We start from the raw sequence: 27,617 nt of genomic DNA, 5'->3' as shown, positions 1-27,617 counted from the left end.
ATGGTCCATGGAACTCTTTACTCTAATGGACTCAGCAGATATGGGTATGTAGGGACAGTGATTGATAACTTAAAGCCGCTCGAATAACTTGGAAAAACTAGTTTACATACACTTTATTGTTGTTGTCACTATTGTTGCTGTTGTTGTTGTTGTTGTTCCTCTAGTTAGCGACCGTTTATTTCTCTTTAAACTTTCTCTTTTTTTTTTTCTTTTACTCGTCCTTTCTTTTTTTCATTCTCAACATCTATGTGAATAAAATGCAGAACGGCACCAGGAGTCGAGACCAGTCGGAAAACGTTGAATTTGCGCTCAAATGTACATGTAAAAGTTTATGATAAGCCCGTTGGTGGAAGCTTTTCCGATATTTCCGCTATTTCCGATATATTTGTTTACAATTTAGAACAATTTCATGTGCATAACAAAAAGGAGAGAGGACGCTGGGGTGAAAATAGCTTCTGATGGATTTTGGCACCATTTGACGATTGACAGTAATTGAGAAAAAATGTTTTGTCCCACTTTTAAATTATGTTCCTTTTGCAGGGGTTTTGATTGGTTCCCATTTTTTTTCCAATTCAAAAATGTATTATTTCAATTAATTTTATGTTATCATAACTGTCTGCTAGAGGAAAGGTTAATTGTCTTTGGCACCGGGAAAAAAGAAGTTCAAAATAAATGTTTAGGATTTGAATACTTTTAAAACGTCATAAATTAAGTGACTTGCTGTAATGTGCAATGGGGTGGTAGGAAACTGAATTTTCAAATGTATTCTTAATGTATTTGGACTGCTTCAAAAATGAAAAATCTCAGCCCATGCAGCAACTAATAACTCAATAACTCTGCCCTTTTATAGTTTAACGACTGAACTAAAAAAACAAAGTACTTTCTGTAATTTCTCCCATGGATATTTTCTTTTATGCATCAATGTTTAATTCATTGTTAAAAATCTGTTAAATCTTACACATGTCTTTAATGTCCAAACGTGAAGTACACTTGATTCTTTCGTTTTGGCTTTGACTGTCCGCAATCTTAAAAGAATGACTTCCTCGTCGATCGGATTATAACAAGGAAGTAGATTGGATTGATAGTGCTGCCATTTTCCGGGAGTTTTCTATCATTAATTTATGGTAGTGCTTGTTTTGAGTTGACATCCGACATTCCAAGATCCGTTTAAAGCTTCTAAGTTCGTAAGTTCTTCTTATTCTTCTTTTTGATTCCAGAGGGTAACCCTTAGGCAATGGTACGAAAAGCGAAAGATTTCCTCGCAACAGGATACCAGGACTTATCCATCGAGTAAACAAAAATATCGGATGACATAATTATGACAAGCGCCACGGTATAGGTCGAACATTTTAGCCCTATTCAGACGCCCTATTAAGTCCGCCCTAACTTTAAACATGTGTAAGTTTGTGACATGCCGCTGCAACGCAGGCTAGAAATTGAAAGGTCCCCATCGTTCCGTTAATGATTTTTATATTATTATATTTTATTATTATATTTTTATATTATAATAATTATAATAATAATAAAAGTAATAATAACAATAATAATAAATATTAATAATAATAATAATAATAATAATTAGACACCCATGTGATCGCGCACCAATTACGCGACAAATAGACACGCGCAGAACCAATCAAAATCGAGAATTTTGTCATAGATACGATTTTAATAATAATAATTAGAATAATAATAATAATAATAATAATAATAATAATAATAACAATTATAACGGTTACATGATGATTCCACGAGGTGGCTCTTACAATACCATACGCTATCTACAATTCTTATTACAATTATAATTGCCTTCTTTTAACGTATTGTTATCGTTAATTTCCAGTCCACTAAAAATCTACAATCATGTTAAGGTATACTTCCACGAAACGGACAGCAATGATGGGTCAGAAGAAGAAAGAACTGATGGCACAGCTTGAATGTATTGCTGAATAACTGTTTGTGTTTTTTTCAGACGAAATGTTTGCTCCAGTGATAGGAGTACATCGGTTTCAAAATCTATAAGGGTGACAACAACCAGTTACCAAAGCTATACTACAAGTTGTGGATGGTTTGGCTGGGCTCGATGCAAAAGATCAAGGTATGTAACACATAATAATAGATTTAGCATAGACTAAAAATAAACGCGGAGCAATACGATTAGTTTTGAATGGCTTTTATTTAATTATGTATTAACGCGATGATACCATTTAAGGTTTTGTTACCGATCAATACTGAGAGAGATACCGGTTTCTTTGTTAAGAATTTGTAATTGGCAGCGCTATACTGAGTTGGGTTTCTCTCGTACCGTCCACATTCAAAGCATTTCTTTAATGAGTGGTCGAAAAACTTCAATCTAGCCTTTTCAATTTTCTGTTTCTTTGTACAAATTTTGCCTTTACCGGCCGATACAGGTTAAAAAAGTAATTAAAAATTTATAAGGTGTATAAGATATCCAGTAAGGTATATTATAGTGGAATCACATGCCAATTATGATGTCATATCGCACTAAAATGTCTAGGCTGCTCTTGGCCGTTTTTAAATAAGGGAAAATTCAACAATGTAAATTTGCATAGTTAAGTGATTGATTAAAGCATGGTTGTTCTACCCCCCCCAACTAGTTGAGTTTTAGGTCAATGTACGTGCAACGCATTCATATTTAGCTTACTCAAACCTTTCGCCAGGCGGTTGCACGCTTAGTCTTTGTCTTCTTACTCGTTTGATAACGGAAACATTACATGCCCTAATCATTACCGCAACAGTACATATAAAACAAATAAGCAGAGGACAAACGCCTACCGATCGACCATCTTCGGTGTCACGAAACTTACTCAGCCTGAAATCCCCCCCCCCCCCCCCCCGATTCCCTGGTTAGGTATAACCTTAATTAGCTTGGTAAATTGAACCTTTCCTATTTCACCAAAAGGAAACGTTTACTTAGGGTGGTATAACAACAGCTACTATCAACAGCCAGGAATGTAATTTTTGGCCTAAAATAAAATAAAATCGTGTACCTCTAGATCTGTGGTTAATTATGCCTGCTTTATTCTTTTTTAGGTCAGTGACTAGTTACAAGTATCGGAGGGCCTACTATACTGACTACGACACGTATCTGTCTTGCTGCAGTGGATGGCGGAGAAGCGGAAGTACATGCCCAATACGTAAGTTGAAACCTAGATTCTAGAATTCTATAACTACGGACGCAAACACAATATCGCTATTCACAGTGAAACAGACAGACATTTATCCTTCCTTCGTTCGTTTGTATGGTGTGTTCGTCTGTTCTTTCACACGAAGATCCAAACGAATGAGATCCATTACGAGAGACAAGCGTGAAGAGTTGAAATTCATTTCACAAATCCGTTTAAAATATACATACTTTTCATCTTTCAATTTTGTAGGCCGAACAACCTTGATCTGTTATCAGGCGCTTTATTACTGAGAAACCCTTGCACCCTTCGCGGTTTCTCTCAATTATTCCAAGTTTAAGACTTTCTGTTTAACGTCCTCAAATACTTATTTTCTTCAAAGGGTGTCTTATAAGGTGGAATCCGCCAAATTACCGGACTTTTCCTGAAATTTGTCTGAGTGGAACCATAATTCTAAGTGGGACAGCCCAAAAGGAGACGACAGGCATCCTCGCCCCATTCACATGGGGAATCCACCCCCTCTCCCGAATCCCAGGGAAACTTTGAAAAGGGTGCGCTTATTAACAAAAACCCCTTTAAAGAGGGGCGCTTGTTGGAAGGAGGCGCTCAATCAAGTCATTGCGGTAACTACAGATAAAATCCTTCAAAAATATGAAACTAAGAGAAGACTGAAACCACATTACTGACATTGATATTTCTCAAGCTACTGATTTGCAATCATTAGCTTTGATAAATTTGTTACGATGCAATAAATAAACGTCAACTCAGCGGGTGTTGTTCTGAATCATCATTTTCCAGGGGTGATGTCTGGCTCCCTGTTTATGGCAACTCACCCAGGCTTAACCATGTGAAAATATATATGTGTGTATTGACTGACTGACTGACTGACTGACTGACTGACTGACTGACTGACTGATCGATCAATTCATCATTTGTTTGATAAACGTTCTTTTCACAGCAATCTGCAGATATGGATGTAATAACGGTGGAACATGTAATTCTCCCAATAGTTGTAGTTGTTCTTCTGGATGGACTGGATCTAGTTGTAGTATCGGTAAGTCAAACCCCAGTCATTCATTTGCCTCGCCACTGCTGTCTTACAAAATGTCCTGTTTTGACAAAGGCCACCGTCATCCAGCAACTGTCTCAAAAAAAAAAAAAAACATGAGTCCTGCTCTGAACTTCGGCCCAATGTCCTAACTAATTATAATGCGGATTGTATTCATCAAACACAAAAGATAGATAATATTTAAATCAAGAAGCGTTCGCAAGTCGAAATTTATTACATGAAATTAAAGTGTGTTATAATTATCGCTTAGAAGATTTGAAAATACGACGAGCAGCGAAATTCGAGGTGCGTAAAAAATGCGATGAAAAACTCTCTTGCAAGTGTGATATATTTTCTCAATTGAAAATAAAACTACTGAGTAAACGGAGATATAAAATCGCAAACATCTTTGCTGGTTTAATATTAGATATTGAACCACTGTCATAATTATGATTTCATTTTTTTAACCCGATGGATTATTTATGAGTTTGAAACCTTCATTTTTTTTTTTTTCAATTAAGAAACCATTTTCAAAGCCTAACGGACTTTCACATCCAGGATGCAGTTTGGCCTGTAAATATGACCAATCACCGTCTTTAAATTTGATGTTGAAATGATACAACAAGGTAATTCCTTTCTATCTTATAGATAAAAATGATTGTACGCCAAACAATGGAGGATGCATGCAAAGATGTAACAACAGGCGAGGAGCATCGAGAACGTGCGGTTGCTATAGTGGTTATAAGACTGACCCAAGAGACTACAGGAGGTGCATTGGTAAGAGCTGGTCCCTTTATTAAAGATATAGAACATTGGTCTATTATTGAAAGTGATCTATGGTGTAAGTAAGTGGAAACATGAAGGGGTAATATATTTTTCATTATACTCAACATATGGACGAATTTCAGAAATAAACCCGACGGATTGCCAGAACCAGTAATTATTTACAGTTACCCACTCCCCTCCCCCGCCCCTCACCTACCCACTCCATCGGCGTATGGGTAACCCAGAAAGACCGGTTAAAATTCCAGTGAAAGCCAAATAATGACTGGCCACAGAGCAGTTGGCCTCAGCCACAAATATTGACAAACTGATTACCTCTTAACAGCCTTTGGTAACTTTGAACCATAAACAAACCTGCTTTTTCACTCCCATCTAACTAGTCAGCAATTTTTCACTCGCCCCAGGGGACCCATGAGTTGTTACAACTTTTGACTGAACTACTTGATACAGGTTTTAAGTGTCTAGCAGCTTGAAGGCTAACGGCAGCGTCGGTTCTCAAACTTGGGTACGTTTCGCTGAATGAAGTTAGAAATGCGTCTATAATTTGAAGAATGATTCAGGTTTCTACTGCTGTGACAATAATTCTGTACATATTGATATGATATCGTGTCATCATATAAAAATATATCTCGTACCTTTTTATTAAACAATTATTTTTATTTTTATTTTGGCCAGACGTGAATGAATGTCGCGCAGGTAGAGCATGCAGCTGTGCCGGCTCTAGATATAGCAACGTATGTGGAGCAAGATGTACAAATACCAATGGAGGATTTTATTGTTCGTGCAAAACAGGCTACCGTCTGCAAGGACGCACAGTGTGTACAGGTAGGCCTTACTTTAGGGATTTAATTAAACAATGCGAATGATGAGAATTATCTTCGTCTTTGAATAATTAATATCTCGATAGTTTCACTTTCAAGTCTTGGACCACCAAAGATCATGATAATTATGTAATATAAACCAAAATCACATTAAACAGCACACGAGTGCCACATAAAAGACTCAATAGCTTTTATTTGTGATCATGCACTAGAGTTTCATCCACACAGACTTAAAAGTCTGAACAACATAAAAATGTCTCTTAAAAGTACTACTTAGTCGTTTTTATTCGAATAGCTACACACTGAAGTTTTGGCCACAGGCTAAAAAATTGAAACTATTCTTTATGGCCTGAACATGTCTTTTATGGTACAGCGTCAAGCAGGATAGTACTACTCGAAAGCTCCCATCTCAATGTCATATACTTGGTTCCGAGTTTCTTGCACTCAGTTATAAGTCCCTCACTCACCTTAAACAGTGATACAGAAGGAAGTGCTTTTAAAAAAGCTCTCATTTGACAGGCTTTTATACTGAAGGAGCAACGTCACGGAAGGCGTATTTTGAAAAAAAAAAATGGCCTAAGGGCCTTTTTGTTTTCACGTCTCTCGTTCGTAATCCGTTCAAATATTCCTTTATTGTTACCATGTCTATTTTCTGCTTACTAATACTAATCGTAAGTGTTATTGCTAACGTAGTAAGCTGTCATTTTTAGATTTCTTTTAATTTGAAAGTCATTTTGTGCATCAGAAAAATCACTTAAAGAGAGAAGCATAGCTTCTAGCATAGTTATACCCACTCTTGTGCACTCTTGCCACTCTTGCCACTCTTGCCCAGTTTACCCACTCTTGCCCAGGGCCCTAATGGCTACCGCCCTTGTTGCTGAATGGGCTACCCTGGTAAAAAAAAATTTCTTTAGTTACCTTACTTTTTATAATACTGCCATTATGAATAGAACATGGAAGCATAAGCTCCTGTTAATGTGAGATTGAAAAAAAAAACACGCGAGAAACTACATACTGCAGTAGCCTGATGGAAGCATACTAATTATCTTAACTTTGGTGGGCTTTGATTGTCATTTTCTAATAGTGAATTGATTTCCCTTTGAATCTGTCCGGATTGTGATCCAGTGTAATTTTATGTTACAGATATTAATGAATGCGCTTCAAATAATGGAGGTTGCAGTCGACAGTGCGTTAACTATCGTGGCGGATTCCGTTGTACTTGTCCGAGGGGTTTCCGCCTTGTGTCCAAAACAAGTTGTCAAGGTAACCATCATAACTGTGCATTTCTTTGCGTGTTTCCAATTTCGGTATAAACTAGATACATATGTCAAATTGAATCAATTCTAGTTTATGCATGCTAAGAAGGTTTGTATAAAGATTTGCTCGAATAATGGCGCTGTGCACAGTAGCGATTAAAAGGATATACTTCAGGGGCTATGAATCTCACTAATTCAAGTAAAAATCTCCAAAAAAGTTTTATTTGTATTCGTTTGATTTTATTTCTGGTTTCTTGTGAAATATAAGCTAAACTTAATTATGTCTTCCTAGCCATATCAACTGCTTGATATAACGCCTGTATAAAGTCTCAATCCTTCCTCAGAAGTTTCTCAGAATTCACTCATTTTATTTTTTATTCTATATACCTGAATGGGTATTTTTTTTTTTTTTTTTTGCATTTAATGAATACTTTATTTATAACAAAGGCACTACATAAATACAATTAACAAATAACAAATAAGAAAAAAATAAATAAATGTCAGTGCGCTCCCTCTACAGAAAATTGAAATTAACTAATATAATTCCTTGAGTTACAATGCATTACTTAAATTAACTTATTTATTAATTACTTAACTTAAATGAAGCCAAAATAAAGAAATGTTACAATTACAATGGTGTGGGCAGGGAAGGGGAAGAGAATAAGGTAATAAGCGAAATAATTCATTACATTAATTTCTCTATTTTGTATTTATAGATAATTTTATTAATAAAGTCCGGAAGTAACAATGAATCATTCTGGAGTTTTCTTTTGTAATGAATGAATGGGTAATAATTCTGTTTTTTTTTTTTTTTTTTTAATTTCTTAGATGTGAATGAGTGTGCTAGCAACAACGGATACTGCGAACACACTTGTAAAAACCTTTACGGCAGTCATCAGTGTAAGTGCAATGACGGCTTCACGTTAGCCTCCAATGGAAGGACTTGCTCAGGTAAAGCTTTCACTTGTTTAAACCGCCGGATAACTGAAGAGTCTGCTTATAATTTCAGTACCAACAATTCACTGGTAGGGAAAAGAAGCAGCATGTTCTTTTTTCTTTCCTTCTTTCCTTCTTTCTTTCTTTCTTTCTTTCTTTCTTTCTTTCTTTCTTTCTTTTTTTTTTTTGAGAAAGAGTGCTATTGTTTTCGTGGACACTGAATTCCGTGCAGCGACTGAATAAGTACAAATATGGCACGATTAGTGTAATTAGTGCTTGTATGAACAAAGACCTGTAAAAAGTATCTGAGTCCACATTATTTCATAGAAAAATATGTTTGGAGCGATGTATGAATTGAAGTTATATTGTTAATTTAGGGGTTTTTGTCACAGATTAAAGCTCAAATTGGGCATAAGAAATGGGTATCACATTTGGCGAAATATAAAATAACTTTGTTAAAACAATGTTTGCAATGACACTTGGGTTTTGTCATTTAGACCAAAAGAAGTAATTTCTTATCAAAAAATAAAAGTTTCATAGCGAGTTTTCGGCAAAATTTAATAAAATAAACTTTACTACGCCGTGGCACAGTCCCTTTAAGGGGGTAAAATAGACTTTTAAGAATAGAGAAGAACCCGGGTAACTCAAACTCTGAACGAAAACGAAAAACAGTTCGAGTTAGCGGGGTTTCGAGTTATCGGGGTCGATTGAATATTTAATTTCCATTTAAATAATTGATAGTTTACTGATTTTTAAGCCCTTCAGTACACAGTACAGTGCAAATTAAACTTATCTCGTCAGAAACTCTCACGCGATCATACATTTTTATGTTAGGAGTGGAAAATGACTGTCAAATACGTGATCTGTTCGTTGCTCAATTAAAATCAAGTTGCTGTAGTGTTCGTTGTAGTGTTTAAATCCAAACAGACGACAAGACAAGCTAATGGAATATTTCAATGGGCATCCGTGGCGAGTTGCAATAGCCAGAATTCGAGTTATCGGGGTAAATTTGACCCACATTCTGATCAAGAAAAACGAAATTTAGTTCGAGTTAGCGGGTTGTTCGAGTTATCCAAGTTCGAGTTAGCCGAGTAAAAATGACTGAAAAGTTGGCTAAAATCCAAGGGGAAATGGAAGTTTGTTCGAGTTAGCAGGGTTGTTCGAGTTATCCGAGTTCGAGTTACCGGCGTTTTACTTTTGTAAGAACATAGTTCTTTCGAATGACGTCTCGATGACTCGGAAGGAGGAGATTTGTCCGTGTAGGAGGGTTACCCTCTCGCCCGGGCCATCCTTTGCCGAGCGTTTGTATGAATGAAACTGTCCCTGTTGACTGAGACAAAGCAAGTGACCCCTCTACCCGGTTCACCTTTGAAATTTTTCACACAAACGGTGTACAGCTATTAATAAAGAAACTTATAAAAAGCTCTCTCGCCTGAGGTGGCTCGCTGTGGATGCGGTAACCCTTCTGCCAAGGACAACTTTTCTCCATATAAACAGGCCTCGGTCATCAATTTCAAACTTAACCCTCGGATGTACAAGCAAATTTATACCCCCACAGTGGTGCAAGAGGTGAAATTACGGAAAAAAAACCCTTAACAACTTGCGATTTGACTTTCAAACAGATAGTCGCCTTTCCTCTAGTTCTAAAAATTAAACGTTTCCAGTGATGTTTATGTTTGTCGGTTAGTATAGAAGTAGGTTAGAAGAAAGTTAAATATAGTGCTGTATCCAAACTAAACACAATAATTGCTGATAAGCTTGAGCTTTCATACTTGCAGATATTGACGAATGTAAGATGGATCATGACTGCGAGCATCTCTGCAACAACACTCTTGGTGCATACTTCTGCACTTGTAGAAAAGGTTACCAACTCATGAACGATAACAGGACATGCACAGGTAGCTACACTAGCCTCTTGTAAACTTTCTACCATTCTTTCCGAGATCCTCAAAGCGTTTACAGAAGGAAAAAGTTAAGAGATTTTAACTAGTTTTAATTCTTTATTTGATGTATTTTGCTATTTTCAATATCAGGAAGTTACTTTGTTTCATTTGACATTATTTATACCATATTTGATTATTTGTTTTGAGAGGGCTCCACTGAAAACCGCCTTGGCGAGATTGTCCTTCTCAATAAATTATTTAGGCGTAATGCTGGGATTTACTTTATAATTTTTTTTCCCTCTTAGCTCGTTGAATGCGTTCCCCAAGTTCGCGGTCAACAACAATTCACAATTCAATAGTAAAGAGTGAAACGAGGCTAAAAATATTAAAGGAAGAAAAGCTATGATATAAATATTATGATGACAAATTGTTTCTCCTAGATATTGATGAATGTGCTCCTCGCAACATGACTGAAAGTAAAGTAATAGGCTCGCTGTCCGCCTGTCATCACATTTGCTCGAACGTGGAGGGAAGCTTTCAGTGTTCTTGTAGGAATGGATACATGTTGATGTATGACAAGAAACAGTGCAAAGGTGAGTTAAGCGATATATGACGTGCTCACGTGCCTAATGTGCACGTGATTACTCCTACAATGCCATGACATCGATCGCAAAGAAGACACCTGCCAAAAGCAAAAACTATCGTCAACTACAGATGGATATTTTTCAGGTTCGATTACATACCAGCGCAATTTGTTTTGTGTTTATGGGCAAAACACTTTGCTCTCACAGGATAGGATAATGGATAAGCATCACATCGGGAGGCGTGTTGGCCTAATGGTTAGCGCGCTCGACTTCGAGTCGAACGGCCAGGAGCCTTGGCCGGGGCGCTGCGTTGTGTTCTTGGGCAAGACACTTTACTATCAAATGCCTCTCTTCACCCAAGTTTATAAATAGGTACCGGCGAATTTACTGCTAAGGGTAACCCTGCAATGGACTGGCATCCCATCCAGGGGGGGTGGGGGGGGGGCAATACTCCTAGTCGCTTAATGCTATAGAAACCGGGATAAGCTCCGGCTGTATGGGCCATTTGGCTCGGACAAAGAATTTTATCCGATCCAGGGGGAGCAGCAATACTCTAATAATTAGCTAGTTGCCTCATATTACGGGAACCAGGACAAGCTTTGGACAGGTTGGACCATATGTAACTTTACCTTTACCTGAACAGATACAAGATTTTCAGTTAATTAGTGTTGTGTGTATTATGTTTAAGTAAGATCGTACCAAATTACATGAACATTAACCCGTTCGGCCTCAGCTGCATCTGAAAAACATTTTAAGCTTCGCTTTCTTTATTATTATCAGTCTATTTCCCTATCAGCTCGATACTCTAAGTAGATTAAACCCAAGGAGACCTTCAAGCTTTATGATGTTGTTTTCTACAGATATTGACGAGTGCCAGACTGGACAACACTTGTGCGATCATAACTGTCACAACACTGATGGCAGCTACCGCTGTACGTGTAAGGCGGGTTACAAATTGTCATCAGATGGGAAAACGTGTGAAGGTACGTCCTTTCTTCTCCAACTGGAGCAGATAAAATCATCTCATATAGTTGTTTGTTTAATTTTATTTCCATCGACGTTATGTGTCTGTACAAGTTATATTTATATGTGTTGTGGACGAACCTCGTCACCAGGACCTTGCAGGCTTTACAGCTCATCAAAACTATGTGGAAATACTGGAACGTGGCATGAGCAGCCGACCCAAACGCTTATTTTTGAAAACTTTGCATTCCACTGTGAACAATTACACAAGGTGTAAAATTGGCTGTTTTTTAGCGAAAAAAGAATTTCAAATAGTTTCTAACATATACCCTCTTCCCTGTAAAAAAAAAACTGGGCCAAAAATAAAGTATTTGTTAGCAGCCACCCCCCTTTGAAAAATCCTTGATCTGCCCCTGGTTTTTGTGGCGATGGAAAACTCTGCACGATTGACTGTTTCATGATTCTACAGCTCAACCTTGTGAAGAGATCCATCCACCATGGCAAGGCAATATGACGTGTTCTGGAATGGTCACTGATGCCAACTGTACATTTTCTTGCAATCCCGGGTATGATTTGGTTGGATCTCAGTTTAGAGCGTGCTTACCATCTTCAAGTTGGAGTGGAACCCGGACTTCGTGCAAAGGTAACGGCCAACTTTTCTGTTCTTAAGAGCACATTATATGCTTGTAACGGACGATGGTTGGTAAATATTCGAAATGAGCTCGCAAAGGGTTGCTTATTTAACAGGGTACCTCGTTCTTTTACTTGAAACCTCGTACTTTTACTTGAAACTGTTTAGAGAAGAAATGCAATAGAACATTTATAGTACTAACGGGAAGTTTACTTTTCTTTTAGCAAAGCACTGTAAGAAATTGACCACCACTCGTGAGAATGAAACGCTATCAGTTCCCTGTTTTACGTCTCTCGGTTCAACATGCTACTTTGGATGTCGCCCAGGGTTTGTACTCTTAGGGAACGGACAAGCAAACTGTAGCCTTGATTCGAATGGTAACGCAGTCTCCTGGGTAATTGGGCAGTTTTCATGTGAAGGTAAGTTTACCATAGCTTGATTGTAAACACTTAATAGTCAGAATACTTCCTAACCCTCTGACGTGCAAGGGGGAGGGGGATGCCACCCCAATCTCGAGGTTTTCTCGTTATTCAGAAAATCAGAAAATAGGTTTCATTCTATGATTCTGAAACTCCAGTAAATAAATAAATAAATTGCTATATTTAGAGAGAAAGCCATATCAGCTGTAACTGATTTACATGCCTCTATCCAGCTCGAATTGGAATTTAGAAAGGTTGGTTTTTCAGGAGGAAAGAAAACAGGAGAAAACCCCTTGAAGCAAGGCGAAAACCAACAACAAACTCAACCCACATATGGAATCGGGTCGGAATCGAACCCGGGCCACATTGGTGGACGGCGAGCGCTCTCGCCACTGCGCCATCCATGCTCCCCTTAACACATGATGTCATATGATATCAAATGACAACACAGCCCAAAAAAAAGAAAAAATAACATTTTCCCACAAACGTCGCCGAAGGTTTCAAGAGACTACATACAAGGTTTTATACACGATTAAGTAATTTTCAAAAAATTTTTTCTTTATTAATAAAATTATATTATATATTTCTACAAAAACCATACGGCGGGATAATAATTTTCGGGGTTGAATTGACCTCCCTTCAGTGTACACGCATTTCTGTTAAGGAGAAAAGCACCGACCTAAACCAGATGAGAATAACTAGCAATGCCTTAGGACGCTTTCCACTAGCCAGGACTGGCCCGCCGGTTTGATGGTGTTAAATGTGACATGGGCCTTTTCTACGAGTTTTTCCCACAAGTCCACCACATGAGTGCACCGTTTTTACTCGAATAAGCGCCGCAGTCCCGATGCGGTGCTTATTCGAGGACTTCCGTATAACTAGAAATAGCACTACAAAGCAACTAGAAAACAGCCTTGGAAAATCCTTTTCGTCAAAAGCGATGTTTCGCAGTTCAAAGTGATTATATACTACCGCTCGCCCATTACTTTTTCTCTCCAAAATTCTTACAATACGTGGTTGCTTTAACGTTGTGAAAGCCGTGAACTTTGTCGGGACAGCAAACGCAGCAATTCTCTTCCGTAAGAGACGAATACTGACAATCAAAAGTTCTTCTTTTAGTTACTGTAGAAGTTTTGTCTTGATTAGATTTTTTGTGGCGTCTAATGTTTAAATAAGCGCCGCCCTCGAATAAGCGCCGCACTCTGGGGCCGCCGCGGCGCTTATTCGAGTAAAAACGGTATGATATTTATGCACCGACTGATTTCACGTGGCAAATTTGACTAACAACGGAATTCTGCCCTCGAATATATCAGTCTGACTGGCCAGTTCTGACAAATGGAAAGCACTTTTACTCGATTCCAGTTTGCTTATTGCACTTTTAAACTTCTTCTTCATTTTCAATACAGAGATTACCACTTGTCAGCCAAATCCATGCAGACATGGTGGGAAATGTTTGGCTTTGGGCGACAGCAGTTTCACTTGCAACTGTGCAGACACTGGATATAAAGGAAATCAGTGTGAAATTGGTTTCATCACCACGCCAACCTTTCAAAAGCTACGCCCCAATATTACTTCCAAGGCTCTTTCTATCCTGGCACGTCCATCGAAACGCCTTAAGGTGTCCTTCAACTCGGAAGAAAGAATTACATTCGACCCACTATCAGTTGAAATAGAATTTCCAGAAACAAAGGAAGACTTTACAGTAAAAGCAGCAAATCCAGGAATCGGGGCAGTAACTTACATCCTTGATGGTGAAAATAAAGGTGATTTCGAGACTCCTGAAAGGAGCGTCCTCTTTGCTGCACCAGAAATCTCCAACAATGGATCGAAACCGTTTCTACTCAAGGGTGAGCTGCCCGTGGGCTGCGAAGAACACCAAACAATGAAAAACTTTTCATGTGAGCTACGTCTGTTATCTACTGCCCCGTGGACGGGAACTCTTCGATCTACCAATGGTATTGTGCATTTTGCAACGGTAAATAATCAAACTATTCCACTGTCGCTGATTGGTTTAAATCTAAAAGAACTTTATGTTTCACGGGATAAGATGATCGAGACTGGGATCGCTAAGACGTCTATGTCAAAGAGATTTTCATTTTTGTATCAACGAAATAAAAAATGTTACTCAAAAGTTGCAGATTCCAATAATCTCCTTGAACTAATAAAGGAAGACGCGTTTGTCTCGTCGTTAATGCAAGCCCTTTCAGCAATGGCACCAGAATGGCTTACACTAGCTGTCAGTGAGACCAACGAATATTTTGATATTCAAAACATTGCTGTTAATCTAGCAGCTGATTTAGACCACTGTTTAGGCTTTCCTGTAAATAAAGCATCAAGCCTTGCCTATTATCGTCCTGCCGTTCACTACAAAATGCGTGTTGCTCAAAACGAGGTATCTTTGTTCGCCGATGGAAGAACCTGTTTCGCCATAAATATATGCGAACCTGGTTTGTTCATCAACTTCCCCAAAGAACAGGCTGAGATTTTAAAATCTACTCTGAATGCGTTTCAAGACATGAAGGACTGCTGTGGAATTGATCTCACTGTGGATTCAATTGGTTTTCTTAACAACAAGGAAACCTCCCATTTTGTCGACGGAATGATTTGGAATGGAATGAATCTACAAAAGTTATCGTCGTTCAGCCACAATACATGGCTTAAAGGAAGCCTCGACTGGAGAATGGAGATACCTAAGCAGCTCTTTGTGACGTTTAAGATCACTGGTGAGACCACTGTCAGTTCCAGAAATATTGATTTTGTAAGTATCTACATTAATGTTATAAGCAATTTGACGCATAATTTTTGTAAAGTAGACAAAAAAGTTTATAAAATAAAAAACGAAAATTTTAAGACAGTCCTTTTTACACAAACCTTGGATTCTCCGAGGAACAACCTATACAGCTGTAAAGGACGTATGAGAAGAGACTTCTAAGGTTCAGTACATTAGTCTTCCGTCTGTATAGGAAATGAATTGATAACTGTTTTATTTCTTAAACGTATCCCTAGTGAACTAGTGAAATTAATGTTACAAGGCAAACTTTATTATACAACAATCGTCAACAGTCGAAGAAGACATCAACTGGATGAAAGGGACACTGGCAACCAGAATACATTGCGGGCACGCTCTCGTCGCGGCAACAATTTCTGTATTACAGAAATTCGAAAACTTGACTTTCGAGAGGTAAATATACATGGCCACCATACAAACCCTAGTAAAAATTTGGGAAACGAATGTGAGGTGCTAAGGAGGAGCCCAAAAAAGAAATGAGGTGCACAGTTCATTGCATGTGAATAGAGTAAAATGATCAAAAATGGATTTTTTTTTTTTTTTGTACTGCGTTGTTAACTTTTTCTTGGGAATTTATCGGCGATTCTAAGAAAACGTTTGACTCGAAAACAGCTTTATAAAGCTGAGGTAGCAGTACAATCAACTGGGTACAGTACATGCAAAGATTTTTCTCGACTTTCAAGATGTGACATAACAGATTGAAAAACCGCTCTATGGTAAAACTGACTGAGAGTAGAGGAAAAGTATCGGCCAAATCGATTCAATGAAGACGAATCGCTCAAACAATTCAACAACAATTATCCAAGTCCTAAATTATATTTTCCGTCCGGGAACATTGTTGGGAGTCTAAAATGTGAATTCTTTAGTTCAAAGGCTAGCTTTAATTTTCGCTGAACTGTTCTCATTCATAGTTGGATGCTCCGTTTGATTTTAGGGCCGGAATTTTTTTTTTCTTCAAGAAACACGCATTTGAACGACAAATGAACCACACGCCAATTTCCTGCAATTTCGAATTCTATTTTTCGCGAACGACAAAAATCACAACGAAGTCGTTAACTAATAACACATTGTTGAGTGCCTGCAAATTTGAAAGCTTCGCCTCTGTTTGTTTCATCTATGGCCGAGGTCGGGGCAGCTTTGTTGTTACTGCACCGGTTTGACATTGCTGCCACATACGCAGTTCGCCGAGCACTCAAGCTCGAAGCTCGCATCTCTGCAAACACAACCGCGGTGTTTTCCGCTTTTTCGGCTGCGAGTGTTCTTGCTTTGGCATGTCTGAAACAAGCCAACGTAAAATATATCTTTCTAATTATATTTCTGTTTGAATCGTGAACGAGAAAGTTGATCAAAACAATTTTATCGGTACCAAAGTAAGAATTTTATGACGACTCACCACTCTGCTTGAATGATTAGCTTGTGGGCTTCCCGACACATAACTGCCACTTACATGAGCTACTGGGGAGCCATAGTGATTAACTGGCAAATAATTGAAGTCGGCAACACTTTATCCTCCTGAATCAATATCTAACAAACTTTCATCCATCTTCTCAACTTCTATTTCACGCGCGTGTTTGACACAGAAACGAGCAAGCGATTTCCCGGATAATAACAACAACAGAGGCGCGCAAAGGACACTGGTTGCCGATGCCCCTTTAACGAACATTGTCTTTACCGCACGTGATCTCTCTCTAAACCAATCTAAGATGGGCAGTTGACGCTGCTTCTGAGTGTATCAGCTGTAAGGAAATTAACTGTACATGTAACTTTAATATATTTTACAACAGCTTTTTACCGATCGTATGTCTCAACGCATGGAGATGCAGTTCAAAGGAAAAGCGTCTGTGACAATAACTGGAAGAGCACTGAGAAAAGACTTTTCCTTGGAAATTGGTCCATCTACGATCAGTGGAAAGGCCGTCTTGGGGGGTAAGATGTGTAACCTGGTGCAGTTAAGAGCCTCTCTTTTGGTATTTCCGAAGAAATCGAAGACGCGAAGATCACCGCGGAAAAAAACAAAGATCTCAAGATTGAAGCGAATTCGAATATCTGAAATTGGCCAAAATTCCGTCACTGAAATTGAACAATCGGATATAAAACTGTCAAAACTCGTTAACACTACAGAAAATATCTGTAATTTCTGAATTTTGGCATTTGATCGCATTTCACGAAAAAAAACAGCGAAGATAAAACGAAGATTAGCTTAAAAGAAACGAAGATTTGCCAAAAATATGCGAAGGAAACGAAGACCGTGGGTACCCATAGAGAGGCTCAATTAAGTGGTTTGCAAAACTACTGTAGACTCCTCTTCAAATGTTCTTACGCATGCATTAATATAATAACTTCCAATTTCTACTTGATTTGAATCAGAAAAAAAAAAACAGTCATGAAACTTTGTTAATGTTACCGTATCCGTCTAGTTTCGTCCGTCTGCGTTTCGGATAGCCAACAGAATAAATTATGAAGAAGTTGTCCTGGCATTGCTCAGGCGGTGGTACGCTGAAGAGAATTATTGTTTCAAACATCTGTGTTGCATGGACGTGACAAAGATCTTGCAATTGAAATCTGTTTAATTTTCTTGACCGTTTCAGGATTTTTGGTCGCTGTTTAACAAATTTCCCGACGTGTGCTTTAAGGTTTTTTTTCTCCAGGCGCCTGATTGCTGTATTCTTTAGGGCATGGGATAAAAGGGCGATGCGATAGTATACGATGTGATACTTAATAATCATTCCACGAGCTCGCGTTGGACATGAGATGGTAGATAGCCAACGGGGTGCGTAGCGCCGAGTTGGCTATAACCATCTCATATCCAACGCGAGCTCGTGGAATAATTGTTTTATCAAAAAGGAATTGCAATATTTGAGCTCCCCAGCTATTTTGGTAGACGCGTATCAGTTACCATATTTGTGATCAATGCTAGAGCTCATATACCATTGCCTGTTAACCATTCAAAACGCAGGAATTGCAATATACCGTTGCTGTTTTTCTTAATAAAATACAATATTATTTTTTACGTCGATGGCCTGGGAAGTGGTTGCCCACTCTCTCCTGCCTGAGGCTCGTGTAAGAAAAGGTTTGATCAAAATACATATATGTTTTTTGCCGACTGGGAGGTTCGTATAGTGAAAACTGTGATTGAGGTCTTAAAAATGCTGCCCGAGGCCCCAGGCCGATGGCAGCATTTTCAAGGCCGAGGTCACCGTTTTCACTATACTGACCGGCCCTAAGCCGGTAAATAACATATTTAGTTGTTCCTACTTTAATTTGTTTGGTTAAAAAAAACTACAAAGATTGTCTTGCAAAATGTCTACGTTTGTATTACACGCGTGCATCCAATGTTGAGTCGATCGCTTAAAGCTGATTTCCAGTCCGTACTGCGCAGACTCGGGGTTTGTTTTCGTTTTTGTTTTGAATTCGTTGAAACGTTACACTTCGGTGACAGCATACATGAAGTTTTTTAGTCCGCCATTACAGTTCGTTTCGTTCAAGAATTTCCGATGAGCTGAAACGTCGGTTTAACCCTCGGACGTACAAGGGGGGGGGGGGGGGAGGTGGATGCCACCTTCCCGTAAGGTTTTTTCCAAATTTTGAAAAAAGCATTTACCCTACAATGCTGAAACTTTCGGTAGCTGTTCATTCATCCTTTGCGGAAATTTTGATATGTCAACCATGTGTCCATGGTATGTGACGTTGCCTGGCAACGTCATAAATACAAGCAGGTCTTGCCAAAAATCGTCATTTTTAACATTTTTCTTGATTTTTTCCAGTTTTTTATAACAGGTGATTTGTTTATTTTAACACTCCTTAAGCATTCTAGCTTGATTTTGCATCAATTTCCGTTATTTTGTGACTTTCTAAGAAAATGTTGAAATCAAGATGGCGGATCCAAGATGGCGGCTCATGACGTCACGTGACGTCATTCCGTAAGCAATTAAAATTATGTCATCTTGTGGTAAGCTAGGGCTTTCTTCTCGAGCAAAATAATTTCGCTACGCCTTAATATAACGAAAACTCCGGGGAGCGGTTCCATCCACCCCCCCCCCCCCCCTTGTACGATGATGGGGGTTTGAGTTTGCTTGTACGTCCGAGGGTTAAAATGGCGTCAAGGTTCCTCTACTCGTTATTATTTGTTCTGCAAGGATATCTGGCGTTAATTATGAAGAAAAAGGTAAGTTTGTCGCGGAATTTTTAGTTTTGCTTGTAAACATTCCGACTTCGTGTGGGCTCACATAAACATTGCAGCCGAGATTGCGCAGTACGGACTGGAATTCATCTTTAAGCTACGGCAAGAGTAAAGAATGATCTATTTGCTATAAGAGCTTACTGTGAAACAAACTAAATTAGCTTAAATGAAGAGTACTCACGGAAAAGTTCATTAGAAAAAGAGAGAAAAGCATTTTAAGTAATATAAAAGCACAATGTAGCACCAAAACATAGCATAAAAAATCTACGAGTCGCGAAACACTTTTTACTCAACTTTTCGGTTTAACTTTTAGGCTTGTGAGTTCTTTAATTTAATTAATCCTACTTCTCGTACCAGAACCACTTACAAAACCCATTTTCTAGCTATTTATGTTTGTATTTAAAAGTCAATAACCTCTGAGTTGATTCTCACAGTATTTTGTTTCGATTCAAAGTTTGCGAAAAAGAAACTGAATGAAGCTGAAATGTGTAGTTTGGTCGCCTGCATTGCACACGGCACAATATTGCGAGAATTAATTTCACTGTTTTTCAATAAGCATCTCATTTTTCTTGAATGGCGATAATCAGTATTATATTTTATAAAATAATTAAGATAGTACACGCGCTCTCATTGGTCGAAACGTAAGTTTAGATGAGAGTATGTAAACACGGTTGTGACGTCACGCTTTCTGTATTTCCCGGCACAACAGGCCATTTCTGAGTTACCCTTTGCCTCTGTTTTAAAACGAGTCTACGTGCGAAATCATTTAAATGAAAATTAGTTTAATTTGCATGAAAATGGACCTGTAAGTGAAACTCATTTTTATATAACTGGTTTTGCACGTAGACTCGTTTTGAAACAGAGGCAAAGGGTAACTCGGAAATGGCCTACTTGAAAACATTTTAAAGGTCAAATGAACAGATCTAAAAATGTCAAATTGCCATTTTAACCAGCCAAACACTGAAACTATCCGTTATTGAGTGAAATAAAAAAAACAATTGCTTTCCGAACTTTAAAGCGCGAGTTACAGCAAAAAATACGAATATTTCCGAAGGCTTCACGAAAACGTTTTTGAATGACTGCCCACTGAAATGGAAGGAATGGAACGAGCTAGTGACGTCATAATTGGTGTTTTTGAAAAAAAAAAAACGATTCCGCGGGCCGCACTGGTTGTCAAAATTCCAGACAATAGTGCGACCTCGCAAACCTTGATTCTTACATGCTAATGAAAATCGTTAAATGCTAATGAGAAAGAACAATAGAGACTCCTGATTTGTTTTCATCCCAGCGTGCATACTACCTATGTCTCACATTGGCTGTGGTCACATCTACGCCGTTACTTAAGTTTAACTCATAGTTAGTCTTAAGTTACGTGACGTCATACCTAACTATAGGTGGTGCTATCGGTCGTCTTTGCGGTCACATCAATTCAGTTAACTATAGTTAGTTCTGATTAGCTTTTGAATAATTTCGAATTTAAATTAGTTCATAGCAGCCCTTGTTGTTGATCTGTGTCTAGTTGTTCCTCTATTTTTTGTATTTTTTTTTACCTAGATTGCAATAGCTCTTTTACCACTTTTCCTCTTTAGTCTTGAGGAAAAGAAGTGAAACAATTTTTCCCCACATCCAACCCCCTATCTCCCCTCCCCCCACCACCACCCCCAACCCCGTTATCGAATGTTTTCTTGCATGTTTTAGACTGCACGTCTTGTTATCTAAATCAAGGTTCTGTTTAATTTCCATTTCTTTATCGAGAGAGGTTGTAAGTAGGCCTATTAGGGCCTCATGCAGCAAAGTACATTTTCGATTTCTTACATTATGCTCTTGTCAACATTAGGACAAAAAACATGCAAAGGGAACGTCCAAGGCATTTTCATCACGCTGGAAAGATCTGTCAGCAGCCTGCTGAACAATAGCCCACTTTCAACTTACATTCTACCTAAAGAGAATGAACCAGTTCGCTTGGCAATTCTCGTGTCACTCAGCGGGGGCAGGCAAAACAAAATTCTTAACATCGAAAAAATTAAACGTTTTTTAAAAGACCTTGGTTCTCTAGTTCCAAAAATACAAAACGTCCTCCAGAAAGCAAAGTCGATTTTACCAGAGGTTAAGGCCGTTATTGAAGATTCCTTGGAGATGACCCATCAACTTAGATACTTAATGCAAGAAATGGAGATTGTGAATGGTGAGAGAATAAACGTTACAAGGGTCCCCACTCTTCTCGACCACATTAATAGTAAGATCGAGTACTTGAAAAAAGTCATAGACCTCATAACACCAATGACCTTTTCGAGTAACGACTTCTTCCTCTTACGCATGATCTTCGAAATCCAGCCGGCAAACTTCCCAAAACCATTGCACGCCATCCTTGAAGGTGAGCACGTTCAAACAAGCTTGCAGGGAATTAGCTTCTACCTTCGCACCAATCTTTGCATAGGACAATTGTGCTTAAATGATTTGAGCACGACAGTTGAATATCTTGCTGAAAGGAACTGCTTTTTAAATGATCCATATTTGTCAACGTTCCGCGCCCAGGGAAAGGTCCTGAAGACAATACCGCTAAGTGATGGAAACATTTTGACACTTCCAAGGGGACAAATCACAAACAATCAATTTTCAACGAAGCATTACGAGAAAATCGAAGAAAGCGCTTTAAATTTCAAAGAATGAACAGAGCGTATGAAGAAACATCATTACAGCTTAACTCCTCATTGACACAATTTCTTCAGATAAAGAACAAACAAATCTGCGAATTTCAAAGTTGCAGTTACATCAATACTGACACTTGCATACCGACGGTATGTCAAAAGGAAGTAATCGTGAATTATGCCGTGCCAAATTGTCGCAAAGTAAAGGAAACGTTGAATGTAGAAGTTGTGGTTTCAAAGGTAGTGGAGGAGGTTGAAATGGTCCAAACATCTATAGTAGAACACCACTCTGACTGTGGAAATACTAAGACTGCAAAAGTTCTAAAAACGATAGGCGGAGTATCATCCACTGTGGGTAAACTAGCTGGTTATGTTTCATCCCCCGTTAGTGCAATCGCTAGTACTATTGGTGCCGTTTTTAATTTTGTTGGTAGTATAGCAGACAGCGTGTTTGGTTGCGATGATTACAAAGTAAAGAAACCAGGCCCAGAAGTACCATTTAAACATAAAGTAACCAAAAACTTCCGCGAGACTAAGTCAGAGCAAATCGACAGGTTTGTTTGTGGTAAAGGAAAGATGGCATCTGTAATTTCGGGTTACGGTCGTCCCTATGAATGCTGCAAAAATGAAGAAAGCGGAAAAATAAAGGTTCTAGATCCTAATTGTGTCTCCCATAACTCGCAATGTTTAAGGAACATGACAATACTTGCCGAAGAAATTAAATTTTTAAACGAAACCTTGTTTGGAGAATTTCAAACTATGATGAACAAAGGAAAGCTGGCGACTATTGCTCAACTGGAGGCCAACAAGGCCAGAGTAAAGTTTGATGTCGCTGCAAAGCAGTTAGAGCTTGCTCGTGCTCTTCTAAAGCAACATGAATTTGCCAAGGAATCCATTAATCTTACAACAGTTAGACTGCGCGAAAAACTCGGTTTGAAGCTAAGCGAAGAAATGAAGAGTCTTGGAGGCAAAGAGTTAGTCTCCGTGGATGGACTTGCATTTTCCGTTTCAGTGACTAGGTCGCCTTCGAAAACACGTTTCCCACTGACGGCATACTTGAGAACATACAAAGACTCAGACAAAGCAATACAGTTTTCGATGGATTTTAAAAAAGTAAACAATTCTCTTGCTTTTGCTTCACGCTTGATTGTTGAGACCCTATTTGGAACATCTCGTTTAAGAAGACGAAGGGCTGCTAGGCAAGAGGTCGTTGAGTCGAAGATAAATGGAAGTGGCTTCCCACTTGAAAGACACGAATGCCTCTTTTCAAAAGAAGCTAATATTTTTTTCGCTGAAATCGTTGAATCTCTGGATTTTACCATCAAAAGTAAGAAAAAGATTAAAGAAGCCATGTCTGCAGGGATAAGAGGCCTAGAGAAACTCCCGACTGAAAATCTAGAAAACAACACGGGTGAATTTTCCTCGGGACCCTGGCAGGAGATGCATACATCTTTCAGCGATACCATCCAGTCTCTAAAAGACATCCAGCTCAACAGTTCTGGAACGATTTCTTGGAACGAAACATTAGACGATGTACGTGGATTCTTAGATGTCTTATCACGGGAGAAGAACTTTACAGAATGTTCAGGAATTCAGGATTGCACAGACTTTTTCTTTGACAGTTTAAAAGAAATGTATGAAATGGAATATCACCCCCGTGCAATCGAAATAAAAGCGCTGCTTCAATCATTAGAGAAGATCATCAGTGGTATGCTGAAAGAAAACTACGAAATTTCTACATTGGAGGACATGATATCAAAAGCAAAGTTACTTATCAACAGAAGTAGTGATGAAATTATACTTTGCGGCGAGAAACCAAAAATTGAAAGGTATTCCCCGGTATCGCTCGTGGCAATCCTCGGTGAGACCGTCAAGTTAGTATGTGAAGCTAAAAGCACACTGGAGATAGAGTACTTGTGGATAAAGAATGGAGAGCCATTGGATGGAACTAATAGTACCACACTCGAGCTACGAAATGTAACCAAACAAAGTGAGGGAGCTTACAAGTGTCAAGCTTCCAATGGGAGAGGTAGTACTGTGTCAAATGTCACCATTGTGGAAGTACATCAAAGGCCAAATATTACGGAACAGCCACAAGATGCCCAGGGACTTGTTGGAGATGAAATAGTTTCAATTGTCTGCAACAATACCGGAATCCCTCGACCAGTAACGGAATGGTTCTTTATTCCAATGAAATCAGAGAAAAATGACACGGTGCGGGTAAACACAACAGCGCGAGTTCTTTCGATGTCTAACCTGACATTAGCAAACGCTGGCTTTTACTACTGTAACGTGTCCAATTTGCATGGAACAGTTCAAAGCAGAATGGCCAAAGTAGACGTTTCAAGATTTGTTTCGGGCATTCCAAGAATTGCAGTGAGTCTGAAATTGAATTATTGCATATCTGCGGCATCTCCGGGAAATAACAGTTCACATTGTAATGCCAATGCGTCAAGAATATCTCAGCAAGTTGATTCTGCGACTTTTGAACAAATCACTCGAAAAATGTTGGAGCACGTAAGCTGGCCAGAAGAAAGAGTAACTAGTAAGCACTACAACCCTTTTCCTAATGCTTCAATTTCGTTTGTTGTTAATGGTGACAATTCCTCCATACCAGAAGGGAAGAAGCTGGAAGCACTTTATAGCTTCTCGCAGTCAAGGCGACGCATGGGGAACGGTTTGAAGAAGCTTTATTTCGCCTTAAAGGATGAAAGTATGAAGTTCAAATGGAAAAATCTGACAATCAGTGGTGATACTGAGAGCCTTGCTTTTGGGTTCCTTCCTCAGTGGTGTCCAAATGGAACACGACGTCATGAAAACGGTTTTCTGTGTGGTAAGTAAACACTATATTTTACTCCTTACATATACTATAGCAACAGTATGTACAAGTCAGATTTTTTGAATGAACATCTGAAATACATATTACGAAAGCAGACTCTTAGCAGTTTCCTAGCAGGTCTTCGAATGCCAGCGACTGCAGACTGCAAAAAAGACTTCGTTCTGATTTTATGGTTAAGCGATCTAAACAAAAATTATGAAACAGGCGGTATTTAATCGTCAAGTAAACTTTAAAAGACTCTGAACATACTGTAGAAGCACAGGTGGACCAAAATTGATTGGACGGGACATATTATCAGGAGGGGTTTGGCATCGGAGATTTTGAGGACTTATAGAGATGGCTTTAATATTTTACAATTTAGAAATTTCAAAGTATTTAGTGGTCAGGTTTTGGTTTTCTCGTTTGACACACATTCAAAAGATAACTATTGTTAATTTTTTTTATTCAGTTTATTGTTCGTCCGGCTACTATGGAGTGGCAAATGGAACCTGTCTCCAGTGCCCTGTTGGCACATACCAGCCAGACGAAGGAAGCACTGAATGTGTCAAATGCCCATACAGAGTTTCTTGGTCAGAACCAGGAGCAGACCGAAAATCTCAATGTGTTGATATATGTGAGTTTTAACATTACTTTCTTATGGTTGCTTCGGCTTCTTTTTACGTTTTCATTAACGATGTTTGTTAAAGGAGATATCTTTTTCTGAACCCTGGTTTTAATAATGTTATTAAACCTAACAAGAACTCTTTCCATTTGAGTGTCAAAAAATATTTCGCAGTTGACTTGTTTTTATTTAACTCACATTTTCCCCTCAAATCATTTAAGCTCAAACAACGGAACAAAAATCCCACCCTCAAGCGCGGCAAACCTGAAGACAGACGTTTGGAGGGAGGCCTTTTTATTACCTTACGAGAGTGCACGTATTGGTTTTTTTTTTTTTTGCTATTTTTTGCTATTTTATAGAAGTAAGTAAGCACTATTCTTCGTCCTGTTCTCTTTCTATCTAGCCATACCCTGTAAGCCACCCGAGATCGCTCCTAAATACGCTCAGGCACCGAATGAATCGAAGAGTGTCTATCGCAGCGGTGAAACTATGGTGTTCGGTTGTGAACCTGGGTACAGAGTGGTAGGAAATGGAACTCGAGAGTGTAATGAAGGGAATTGGACGACCATTGACTTTTACTGTGAAAGTAAGTTCCTACAATTTTCTAATGCCAGCTTTATTAGCGTGGGATTAAGATGGGCAAGTATTTTTCCTGGGCAACCTAAATTAATCCTTGGCGGAAGCTGGCGATTGACCTGATCTAATACATGGAGAGTAGCAACAATAGTACTCTTTTTCCTTGCATGTTTACTGCCCAAGTAGGGAACCAGTTAGATTGTGTAACCCCCCCCCCCCCCATTGCAAGCCATAAAGAGAAGATTTTGAGGGCAAGGTTAATCTTTCTGAAGTAGGTTGTTATTCGTTAACTTTCATGGACGCTTATGTTCAGCTATTGCCGTTTTAATGCAGAAACCTGCTTTCCACCGTGGACTGAGTTGAAAAAGCGATGTTACCTTGTAGTAGAATCTCCGACCCAGAGATGGAAAGACGCGTCTGCTAAATGTATGAAACTTGGTTCCCACATGGTGACGATCTCCTCAGAGGAAGAAAATCAGTTTACTGGTCAACTTGCTAAGGTAACGCTTTGTTCGGCCTTAAGATAAGGGAAAACCGCATGAGCTTGCGTGGTAGCACCCGTCACTGAAAGGAAATAATCAAAACGCGACAAATAGTTTTTTTGAATAAATAACGACTGTTTTTGTTCACGCTTTTTTAATAACACCCTATTTAAACGTCAAGCATGTGTTCTCTTTTGCTGGAAATCGATGTTGTTTCTTCTTGGCTGGAGGTATTTATAAAACTTGAAACCATGTTTACCTTGCAAAAACGCGAATTCGCATAATCACACTTTAAATAATGCAATATCATACAATACTTGCTGTGAGTTTCTTTAGGCGTTGCTAGACGTACTTGATACTTATGTAGAAAAAAATAGATATTTCGGCTCAACATTTTACCCTCCGGTGACTTAACAAGATTCAAACCTTTGCGTAAAGTTTGTTCAACCCACTGCTCTCAATTGGGAAAGTGGAAGATAATTTATGGTAATTAATATAAATTTCCTCACATCGCTACTCATCCGTCATTGGCATAACTATTAACGTTAAACGATGGAATTGGCTTAGCTTGATACTTGATAGTGGCTGCCCCATCGGTTATGATAAATTTATTTGTTATTATTGACATCATGTTATGACGCTTTATGTCACTTCTCAATTCTAGGTTTATCTTGAGGATAAGAAACTGGGGCAAGTTCAGATGTGGTTGGGGCTGAGGAGGCTACACTCTAAGGGTCAATTTCAATGGGTAGACGGGAGCCCCTTTGAAGGCTACACTAATTGGGGCCCAGATGAACCAAACAATGCTAATGGACGCGAGCTGTGCTCCGAGATGTTGGTGTCTACGAAATTCTGGTTAAAGAAGTGGAATGATGTGAACTGTGATGGTTCGGGTTATAAGTCAATAACGGTTTGCGAGAAAGCCTTGCGAGAAGGCGATTAAAACAAGGTCGCATGCTGTATAGAAATTATTATATTGCACTTTCCCGAACACTTTTAAAAGCTGTTTGATCTAATTCTTTTTTTAACTAGT

General features: G+C 38.8%; 1 protein-coding gene across 1 annotated transcript; it reads left to right on the top strand.

Moving 5' to 3' along the window:
* Positions 1–27,617, top strand: LOC144644872 (uncharacterized). The gene is given in 21 exon segments (XM_078504430.1): positions 1–44; positions 1,973–2,098; positions 3,055–3,158; positions 4,105–4,200; positions 4,843–4,971; positions 5,653–5,802; positions 6,942–7,061; positions 7,883–8,005; positions 9,769–9,888; positions 10,314–10,466; positions 11,318–11,440; positions 11,890–12,063; positions 12,276–12,470; positions 13,877–15,228; positions 17,043–17,184; positions 21,276–22,042; positions 22,045–24,919; positions 25,374–25,538; positions 25,930–26,112; positions 26,436–26,602; positions 27,249–27,617. Coding segments are annotated over 21 exon segments (7,587 nt in total). The 3' UTR covers positions 27,528–27,617.

The sequence above is a fragment of the Oculina patagonica genome, chromosome 1, assembly GCF_052425735.1.
Source record: "Oculina patagonica isolate OP01 chromosome 1, crgOcupat, whole genome shotgun sequence".
Taxonomy (NCBI): domain Eukaryota; kingdom Metazoa; phylum Cnidaria; class Anthozoa; order Scleractinia; family Oculinidae; genus Oculina; species Oculina patagonica.
This window is presented reverse-complemented; position numbering and strand designations above follow the sequence as displayed.